At 38.6% G+C, this 11,279-nt stretch overlaps 1 protein-coding gene across 1 annotated transcript; it reads left to right on the forward strand.

The window, feature by feature from the left end:
• The first annotated feature begins 6,829 nt into the window (after positions 1 to 6,829).
• Positions 6,830 to 10,701, forward strand: LOC139139354 (mitochondrial import inner membrane translocase subunit Tim29-like). The gene is made up of 2 exons (XM_070708235.1): positions 6,830 to 6,989; positions 9,650 to 10,701. The coding sequence occupies exons 1-2, from the start codon at positions 6,872 to 6,874 to the stop codon at positions 10,177 to 10,179; spliced, it is 648 nt and encodes a 215-aa protein (XP_070564336.1). The 5' UTR covers positions 6,830 to 6,871; the 3' UTR covers positions 10,180 to 10,701.
• Positions 10,702 to 11,279: the final 578 nt, after the last annotated feature.

Raw genomic sequence — 11,279 nt, forward strand, 5'->3', positions numbered from 1 at the left:
TATTATTGCAGGTAGTTGCATTAGGCCTATATGCTGTTGCGAGCGTGTTACAAGTCATGACTTTGTAAAATTAATGTGTACCAGGCATTCCATCACTGTGGAATAAGGTGGACAATTTTATATCCTGAGAACTTAGAAAAACTCAAAAGATGCAGAGCAGGAGCCGATAAGAGCACGAGCAAAGGATAATAATAATAATAATATTTTTATTGCTTGCTTGTAAATATAGGATTTGGGCTACATCACATTTGTTGCAATAAAACTGTGATTTCTTCAATAAAGATAAAGTATTACAGTATAATAATTACTCCTATATAGTAAAATCTTTTGCCGGTGCACGATTGTAATCTCGTTCTTTTTTGCCCCGTTCGCGGGCTATAGGTCGAAGAACGGCGTGATTCTGGGGCTCCAGGTTCTCTACGATTTCAGGAATATGGTACTATACAAATTGTGTGATAAAAATCCCGAAATTTGACTAAAAATGCGATTCTTTAAACTCCCGTTTCAGTCTCGCGAGAGAGATGAAATTCTATTTATTCCGTCAGTCGTCGGCACCCCCGTTGGAGGTTCCGGTGGTAAATGGTTAATTAACGCGATTTTTGCAAAACAAAATTGGAGTCGGTAACCCCTAATGTATAAGTCATTAAATTTAGAATATTTTCATGCGCTAAGTTCTTCGATTTTCGGCAGAAATTGCACTTTTCTGTATTTTTTACTCGGTCGGTCGAGAGCGTGAGTGACGCTCTTCCATTTACTGCCTGACACCATTTTCGAACGCCATTGATACGTGACCCCCTTCGCTTACCCTATGCAGTTCTGTGCTTTTATGGTGCAGAAGGACAACAAATAAATGGCTTAGAATTGGCACATCTTGATTGATTTAACCTCTAAGGTATATTGCAAATTTGTATGTTTATCAATATTTCGCAGTTTGAATGAAGAATTACCTGCGCCTAACCCCGCCTAACGACGAAAAGTATAAAACTCGACATGTTACGAGTGTATCGGTGTGCGCCCCCCTGGCGTGGTATAACCATAGGAGTCATCGAACTCTCAACAGAGGTTACGCGCGGAAATGTATAAATTTGCAGACGGACAAGCGGGAAGTTTTCGTATTCTGCGCGCCAAACATCACAAGTTTACTGACCCGGTGACCTGCTGAGGTCAGGTGTTCAACGGGGCAGCCGAGCTAGCTAGGGCCGCGGTGGGGGGGGGGATACATACGCAGTTCTACCGTCGCGTGTCGGCTTTCATACGACTACTGAAGTTTTGAAATTCTGACACAAAATGCATTATTATCCAATGACGATTATATCTTTGCATTTTTCACAAATATTTTCTAACTTGCTGACTGGTCATGTACATTATTACATATGTACCACAGTTTACTTGCATCGAAGCGCGCGCGTACTACCGGTACACGCGTGTACCGTAGGTTGTACGCGTTTCTAGTAGAATCTAGTAGTGAAGTGAGCTGATATCGATCACAGGTGCAGGTGGTGAGCGTCACGGTTGCTTGGATAGTCGATTGAAAGTGTGAGGCCGAAGGCCGAACCTCTGTACTGCTTTCAGTCCTGAGGTTCGGCCTCAAACTTCGATCCAGGGCCTTCGATCGACTATCCAACTTGAAGCAACGCTGCACCCACGCGTAAGCTTACCTGTGGCCCCGATAACATTTGATGGACATCTTTCGTTGTCAATGAAATGAGTCCTGAGAATGGTCGGCCGATATAGTTTTTTATAGCTTTGATAAACAATCTATCAAACTTGCTTTCTGATTTAGTTCACACACTGTGCTTATCGTAAAGCATTGCATTGACCCACTGGAGGTGATGAAGGAAGTCAGCATAGACCACCCGGCCCATAGCATGCATAGTCGTCAGAGGTACTCGCAGCGCCGCCGTGTTGCCTGGCTAAAAAGTCTATCGAAGCCTGAGGCTGAGAGTGTGAGGCCCTGTCCGATAATTTGCATCCATATCTGCCAAACCGCTTTCGAACGATGACGGATGGTGGTAATTGCATGTTTTCTATTCAAAAATGTTCCAAAATAATTGAGATACAACACTTTACTGACACTTTCATCTCAAAAGTAGAAATATGCGTCTATTTTTTATAGGCCTAACAACGCTTATGAGTTGTAGGCTATCAAGTTCGATAAAACCCATTCGGTTTAGGCCTATTGTCTCTATTTTCAGATGACTTTATATATATCAGGATATCTCAGGAAACTAAAATATACAGTCTTACTTTTTAATGCATAAATCTCACAAATACGGTAAGTTTTATGTAGAATCAAAACCTGTTAAACGAGCGAAGTTTCGGGATAAGGAGTTTGGAAAATGGATGGGTCGGATCACCCACTGAGTACGAGTAGGCTATATGTAGATTTTGTTACCATCAGTTTTTATGACAGGACAAGTCGACAAATATAAAGTCATTAAGTTAGGTTTTAATGAATTGATCCTTTTTCAACTGATTAAAGGTTATATAAATTACAACTCACAAAAAACAACATCATGATGAAGCAAAGATTGAATGGGGGAAAGTTCTGACACATATCCACAAAATCCAGGATAGACCTTTGTACTAATATGGTGAGTTTTGTGTAGAATTTCAAGCAAAACATATAAAATGAATGAAAGTTTCATGATAGGTTTGGAAAATCAGTAGGTTGGATTACCTACTGAGTGTACATATAGATTTTGTTACCATTAGTTTTAATGACAGGACATGCCAACAAAAATATAATGAAAGAAAGTCATTGTCATAAAATTAGGTTTTAATGAATTGATCAGTTGTCAACTGATCAAGTATTAGGCCTATAAGCTTCAGCCTTACATGTATAAATATAACTCACAAAAATGAACAAAAAAGAAACGATGATGAAGCAAATATTGAATGAGGGAAAGTTCTGACACATTTCCACGAAGCTATTCAGGCTAGACCTTTGTATCTGTCGTTTGTTGACAGTTATAATTTTCAACACTGTGTCATTTCAGGTCATAAATTCAACACTTGACTCGTTCCTTTATCAATGACTCGCATCTTCCTCTGCATAATTCATTCTTCAACACAAGTCACTGACACTTTTCTTTAGCTGTGGCAACTCCACTCTCTCAAAACAATTTATGGAACCTTCAAGAACCAGAAAACGCTGTAGCAAAGAGTGTTGTTTGTTATGATAAAATATCAAATACTATATTCGTGAATGAATACAACTGAATGTAGGCAAAAATAAGTAGACATCAATAATCATTGATACTAGAAATAAACCAGAGTGTATCCAGAAATACCAAGTGTACAAATATAATGTGAAATAAGTCTGGCATCTTCTTGAATTTTTAGGGGTGCCTAGAGATAAATATTGAATAAACATCGATCGATCATTTATTGCTTGGTATGCTTTCACAATACAGAATGAATGAATGGAAGTAAGGTGACACTTTAGTATGATTTAGTGTAGCTGCAAGTATCATGTTGTGGTTTCGGGCCACAGTTTGAAATTGATGGACCCAGGTGAAAATCGGCAAGACTCAGATCTATAAATGATTCGACTTCAAACGTTGTCCTCAGCTACAACATCATGTTTTACCTTGAGATTCAAGATTCTCCCCTATCTAAATCTAAACCTTCTAGTCACGAGTTACCTGAGCCCCTCCAATGGCAAAGACACATTAGATATTGACACAAGATGCCGGGGAACAAGAATTTGATTTTTTGAGTTTTTCCCTACCTCCCCTGTAAAATATTTTCGTACAATTCATGAATTAAAGATCACCGTGTAGGCCTAAGGGATTGAGAGATCATTTTGAAATGGGAACTCTTGCTGTACATCAAAAACAAATAACTGTAAAAAAATAGCTTATCATGTCATTGTCTCCAATGAAATTCAGAAAAACATTTTACCGTATATGATTTTTTGAGAACATGCAACTTTGTAGTCAACTTGCCGTATGTTTCAGGCGAGGCAATCACTTGCTGCGAAAACGAGCCCTGCCACTCCTTTGCATGTTCTTTTGGGAGTGGGGGCTGCGATGTGAAGAACTGAAATATCGCACAGGATAGTATTACACATGCATTATGCCGATGCGCACGGAATTTCGAACGGCGCGAATTTGAACGCCAATTTTCGATCTTTACAGAAATAATTTCCATACACTTGGTCCAAAGTCCATTTAGTATCTATCCATTGGAAGATGTCTAGGTATTCCTCAAGTTTACCTACTTTTAACGGGTTTTTCCAACTTTAACCGACGATCGCCTTGAAATCACCGCCATCTTGAATTTTAGTTGCTGCGAGTATCGGTAGCATTTGCCACTCGGGTAGCTTGGTCATTGGAGAGAAAAATTACAAACACCGAGTAATTATTGAGCCGGTAGGTTATATGAACACCGGACACAGTCCTTTTTGAAAAGTTATGTCAAATTTGTGTCTTTGAAAATTTCTGGCGAAGGCCGTATCCTGTGCGATATTTGCGTGTTACACATCGTAGCCTAGCCACTCCAATGACCAAGCTACCCGAGTGGCAAAGGCTACGGATTCGCAGCAAGGCAATCACTTGCAATATGTCAATGTGGGTCAAAGATCAAGCGGACAAAATCAGGAAAACGTGAACTCTGATGTGAAATTTCAATATAAGTGCCTTGGGGGTGTGGGTGTGCTCTCCACTTCTCAATAATTTTGGTAGCACATCAAGCTCAAACAAACCATAATCGGGAACTATTTCATTCAGCAGGGTTCAGCGAAGCATCTTGTAGTAGCTAATAATAAATATAACTAGGTATTTCTTTGTCTAGGATATGAGAATATGATATGAGAATATTAAATACCGGTTGATCAATATAGTTATCATCTGAACCCACCCGGAACCCACCCTATGATCAAACAGTATGTCCTCTGTAAACATTCGATGAGTTGATAATATTAATAGATAGCCCTAACAACGAAAGAGCAAACGTGACGGCCCTCAAGCATTCTCGCGAGCCAGAGCATAATTTCCGCTCCGCTGAAATACGGAAATCCGCGGCACAGTCCCTTGGTGGGCTATTCAGCTCTGGGACTATTCGCCCCATAGATGAGTGTACAGAAGCGAGGGTTGTTTCTTGCTTCTGTACACTCGTCTATGGGGCGAATAGTCCCAAAGCTGAACAGCCCACCAAGCAACTATGTCCGCGGGTAGCGCTAAGCTGCTGCCGTAAAGAGGCGTTTCTTTACGACGATGCCCTCAAGTCGTTATGAGGTTGTGTTTGATCTGAACCTGAATCCGAATATGAGTTTGTCACGAAACGAAGCGCCACCAACAGCCAACAGCGAAACAGTTCCGCTCTTGAACGATGCTGAATTAGACTCGGTTTCGGATTCGGTTTCGGATTCAGTTTCGGATTCGGTTTCGGATTCGAGTGACTGAAAGAAATTTTATATTTTCAGCCGATTTTGTTAAAATGTGGATTACTTTATTTTCACTTGGAATTTATTTTCTTTACTTTCCCTGGACCTTTTTTTCAGCTAAAATCAAATCAAATCAGACTAGACAAAGTGAAAATATATCACAGTGAAACAATGAAAATCTATTCTTAGCTGAAATAAATTTCTGTCTGTTCTGTGCTGTTTTGTGTCTATGTTTACAACTATTGTCTTACGAATTCTGACCTAGTGTTATTGGATTATGGATTGGTATGATTGCGATTATTTTACAGTGAAAATAAAATGGTCCATAGTACTTCGGTATGTTGCAAAGATAAATACTTGTCGTCAAGAACAAGTTTTTAATGGGTTGCCTGTCGGCATAAATTGTGTGCATCTATTTACAAAATAAAATAAAATGGTTAAAAAAATAGAAATTACAGAAAACTTCAAAGCACTTTATAATTCGAAATTGAAAGTAAGTGGAGGAAAACAACACTTACAAAAACATTTATACTTTAATTTGTTTATTTGTCACAATGTGTGTCACATGGTGTAATGCTAATGTGTTGTATTACTTTGATGTTTTGGTTGATGTTGATCAACATGTACTATACTAAACTCCCGGACTAAACTATCAGTTAATATGTTGTGTAATAAAGATTGCATTGAATGCATTTCTTTGAATTGTGCGTAGTACTATTAGCGTAAAGGTATACTGTCACCTGTTCCAATTTTGCCACAGTTACAATGGAAAGAGAAAATCTAACCAATCACAGATTTTAAGCGGGTGGCCGCTTTTTAAAAACAGCGCCCTCACATGGGCATTTTGAATACCAAGGAAGGCCCCTTTGACCATATATGGGCATATTTAGATTACAGGTGACTGTATGTCTTTAAATAGTCCTAACTGCATAATGCTAATAATTGAGGTGGACATTTTGACTTGTGTAGTCATGCACATGCACCATAGTTTCTTGCTCTAGTGCCGAAAGTGTTTAGTAATTTTGAACTGTAAGCTTAGAAGTTATGGTTATGTGTGAAATATTTATGTCATGAAATACATGCTACAATTTATGCTGTGAAATATATATTACATATGCCGACCAGTAATCCATTAAAAACTTGTTCTTGATGACAAGTATTTATCTTTGCATACGGAAGTACTATGGTCCATTTTATTTTCACTGGAATTTATTTCAGCTGAAAATATTTTCATTGTTTCACTGTTATCTTATTTTCATTTTGTCTAGTCTGATTTTATTTTATTTTAGCTGAAAAAAGGTCCAGCGAAGTAACGAAAATAAATTCCAAGTGAAAAATAAAGTATTCCACATTTTAACGAAATCGGCTGAAAATATAAAATTTCTTTCAGTCACTCGAATCCGAAACCGAATCCGAAACTGAATCCGAAACCGAATCCGAAACCGAGTCTAACTTCAGCATCGTCGCTCTTGAAATGCTAAAATGGCTGCTCTTCTCAGCGTGTGCATGCGAAGGGTTAGCAGCAGGCACTGCCGACTGCTTCATTCCAGGGTATCCGAGCAGAAAAAAGGTTTTTTTAGACGGACTGTTGCCAAAGGCGGTATGTATAATCAAAAACTGTAGTGAATGAATTTCTCATACCCGTGTGCTATATTTATTTATATATATTTATTTACCAGTTTGTGAGGCAGACTTCATGAGAAGTGAGATAGTGGGTGAACTTAATTTGGACGACCGGTGTAGACCGGTGCACGCAGGCCAACTATTACTGTGGTTTTACGACTTATCCGGACACCAAACTTGCTAATTACCCAGCAACTTGGCTGATGATATTGAGACTTTGATCGGTAATTACCAAAGCACTTATTCACCTCAAACTTGATACTTGATCTGGCTGCATGAGTGCTCCATGGGGTACACAATGTGTATACAAAGTCACTGATAAGTATCATACTAGTGCCATAAACTAATTTGTGACCAGGGGTTGGCATTCCACTGAACAGCATTCCTCAGTAAAACCAACATAGGTACATGTGTGCTGTTCATCCGTGTTACATGTAAAACTCAACTACGGAGAGGTTTGGGTAGTGAGAGTTTGTCAAATTACTTTTCAGAGCAGCAAAACTATTACTTATATTAAAACAAAGGGACATTGGAATTCCTATTACAGTATTGTGAGGAAAATCCTACGTTATCCAGTTTATTTATAATCATTGACCCTCCGTTTCCGTCACCTAAATAGAATAGTCCCACTCCGCGCATCCGCCATTGGTTTTCCTCCTCTAAAAACCTGCAGTTTCATTCGTTTGAAGCAATTGTCCTTTCATCTATGAAGAGTTTTTACCGGTGACTATTACAACTTTCACTGTCAGTTGTTGTTTTCATAAGATGCAGACCATTTGATACTGAGGTACGCTGAGTTGCTTTTATGTGCAGGCAATGCAGATGCCACTTCACAGTTCACACTGTGCTGTTGATCGGCAAAGTACAAGACGTCTTTGTTTCACTTTTTTTTAATTTTAAGATATGATTCATGTGAAAATTTTACCAAATGTCACTGATGGGATTGTGTTTTCAATTTCATTTGATGCAGGGATATGAAATACTGTGTCAGTTTAGCTCGAAATCATTGTGGAGTTTTGCTGCCTTTTGGCAATGGTTGTCTATCAGCATAAATGTGATCGAGGTATGCCAGTTCATGGAGATAGAGAGATTGAAAATCTTTTCTGTATTCTAGCTTCCTTCACAATTTCTGCAGGTGTAAGTCAATTTAGGAAAGTGATTGAAAGTTTGACTGGCGTTCAATAATCGTGCCTAAATCAGCATGAATTGAGCGGAAAAAGTATTTAAGTAGGACTGTTCAATCAGATATGATGTCCATTGAAGTTACAGAAATATTTTGGTGCAGTGGGCAGGTTTACTGCATTGCAAATTGTATTTGTCCTGTGCCATTTTCATCACTTTGTTCAGCAATTTTTTGTATGGGTACACTGTTGAATACTTCGAGTGCAAACTCATGTCTCAAATTGGTTTATGTTATCACTGTATGCACTGTGGCTGTCAGCGTCTGTGTTTACACTTTGCCACCCATGGAGTTACTGCAGCCAGATCAAGTATCAAGTTTGAGGTGAATTACCAAAGTGCTTTGGTAATTACTGATCAAAGTCTCAATATCATCAGCGAAGTTGCTGGGTAATTAGCAAGTTTGGTGTCCGGATAAGTCGTAAAACCACAGTAAATAGTTCTTGGCTGGTCCCCGTCTCAGTGACAAGCACAAAGAGGCAGGTAATGGGAAACCGCCATATATCGAATTACGAAATCTGATTGGTTGAACCATGGGGCGCTGTCATTGGCTGTTGAATTTTACTTGGAAGTAAAGCTAAAATTATCACAGTTTCATGATGCGAATGTGGCTAAAATATTGGAACACTAGATCCTGGGGAAGAACAGGCGTCATGGTTCATTTCAGGATGGAATTTAGATTAGGATATTGGTATATGACATTTGAAATAGTGAAGTACTATCTATGTGATGTGATCCACTGCTTTATAAGGGACAGTTGCTCTTTTCATGAGTTTTTTTCATGAATGTTGTTTGATATGATAAGTACTTTATGTTATTTGACATCTTGAAACATGCTGAAATACTGGTCAACTGTGCACAACCTCATCTCTGCTTGCAGCTAGACAACATTAAACATTTGGTGAAACATTTTATGGTCTGCACCAAAAACTCACTATGCCTTTCATATAGATAAGGATAGCAGCTATCCCTTACATAGTGGCAATATTTATTTGTCATGGCAAAGCAAGTCGGAATAGGAAAAATCCATTTCATCTCGAGGTCACAGACAAATCATCTGTTTGCATTCAGCAGAGGGGTAATGTGGACATGCAAATATTCCACGTGCTGTTGATATTGATATGACTAAATGGTCAAAAATGTGTCCCTTTAACCCTTTCCTGCCAGACAGTAATAACTGTATCACTTCCCCATCAGCTAAGTCAGTAAAAAGCGGTATTGACCCAAAACATGACATATTTTCATCCACTTGGCTTGGTATGTTATAGCATGATCTTTTGTCCAAAAAAAATCAACTTTACAGTATTATGTTAAAATACATCATATGGAATACGTTGTGTTTCATTAATTTTAACCATCTTGACCTGGTGGTGAAATATGGACTTGACAAGAAAAGGGTTATGAGTTCTTTTTCCTCTAACACATTTTAATTCACCAATTTTCCCTTTTTCTTGACAGTTGACTTCATCAAGCTATTACTGAGTGATTATAAAGCCGTTGCCATGGATACTGTATCTGATATCAAGGAACGTCCAATCAAAGCAAGCTTCTACATTTCTGTACTGGGTGTCTTTGGCTATGCATTCTATAGCAATCCTGACTATGACTCATTTGATGTAGAAGTAGTGAAAGCCTCAAATGAACTGCTTCAGTTAGGTCATATTGTGAGAAATCCAGAATCAGATCAACATTTACAGAATATTCTGAGATGGCGAAACCAGGGAATTCTCAGAAGATGGAATCTTGTTTTCTTTTCACTAATGTGGACTGACAACTACAACCAAGAATGTGTTTCCTTTGAGGCACAGTGCAAACATCTAAAACCAAGATGGTTGAACTTTCAAGATAGGATTGTTGACATTGGCGTATTTGGAAGGTGGTATGTTATGAAAAAGAAGATGACAGATTATGATATAAACCCTGCAGAATTTGATGGTGATAAATTGAAAAACTCTAGTCCATGGCAACTACCTGGTTCACAGTTATGATAAGACACAGTGAATTTGGACACTGAGAAATAACAACAACAATTGACGCACATCTTATGTGAACATGTGCCATCAATCACACAGATCTTCTGGATTCTTCACTTTCTGTTTTCACCAGTCAGGGCCAGCTAGTGATAAATTGTTGATATTTGTACAATAATTTGTTCACAATGGTGATTTATAGACTGCCAGGTTTAGAGAAAGAGGTTTGTTATTCAGCTTTCATTAACTTATGCTTTGTTGCCCCAGCTGACATCCATTGTAGTACATATGACATTGTAAGTTTCAGTTATAGTAAATTTAAAACTACAGCAGCCAGTCATCCTGTGTACATGAAGTTCACCTTGTAATCATTGCCATTGTCTCATGTGATACAACTCTCACTGTTAGTAGATCAGCTTATACTTTCAGGATCAAAGGAAAGGCCTCTCTTTCTAAACACAATTCACTGTGGGAGTTGATTGCATGTTGTAAAATAATGAAAAGATAACAAATAAAGCAAGGTACAGAAGTTACAAGAAATACACAGTTTCAGTCTCCTGTCTGACCATCACTGTCTATCACTGCATCATTACATAAGCTTCATTATTATACATCTACCATTGACAACAATAGTATTTTGCATGCACTAAAAAAGCCGTATAGGACGCCCATTCCTTGCAGCTTTTACTATTTCAAGGCCCCCACATCCCTGCACCTGAGGGCCCCCATACCCCTGCACCTGTATCTGCGCGTTCACTGTTGGATGGTTTCAAGGTACCCATTGGACAAGTGGCAGATGTCTCCTTTTTGTATTGCACAGGCTATCCAGAAATGCGTCCAAGATAGCGTTCCACACTTGTGCTATAGATCAGAAGAAAAATTGATGACATTCCTTGTAAACTGTCAATACTCGGACAATTTGACACCCCAGTCATGAATGAAAGATGTATAATAATAATGTTATCATGAAAATACAGCAAAGGATGCACAAGGACATTGGTGCTGTGCATCACTCTCTGCTTTGCATTGACTGATACATGTGCCAATGTCCTTGTGCTTCCTTTGTGGCATTTTCATAATAATCTCATATTATATATGACGCCAATGGATTTCACTAA

The sequence above is a fragment of the Ptychodera flava genome, chromosome 8 (genome assembly GCF_041260155.1).
Source record: "Ptychodera flava strain L36383 chromosome 8, AS_Pfla_20210202, whole genome shotgun sequence".
NCBI classification, from domain to species: Eukaryota; Metazoa; Hemichordata; class Enteropneusta; family Ptychoderidae; genus Ptychodera; species Ptychodera flava.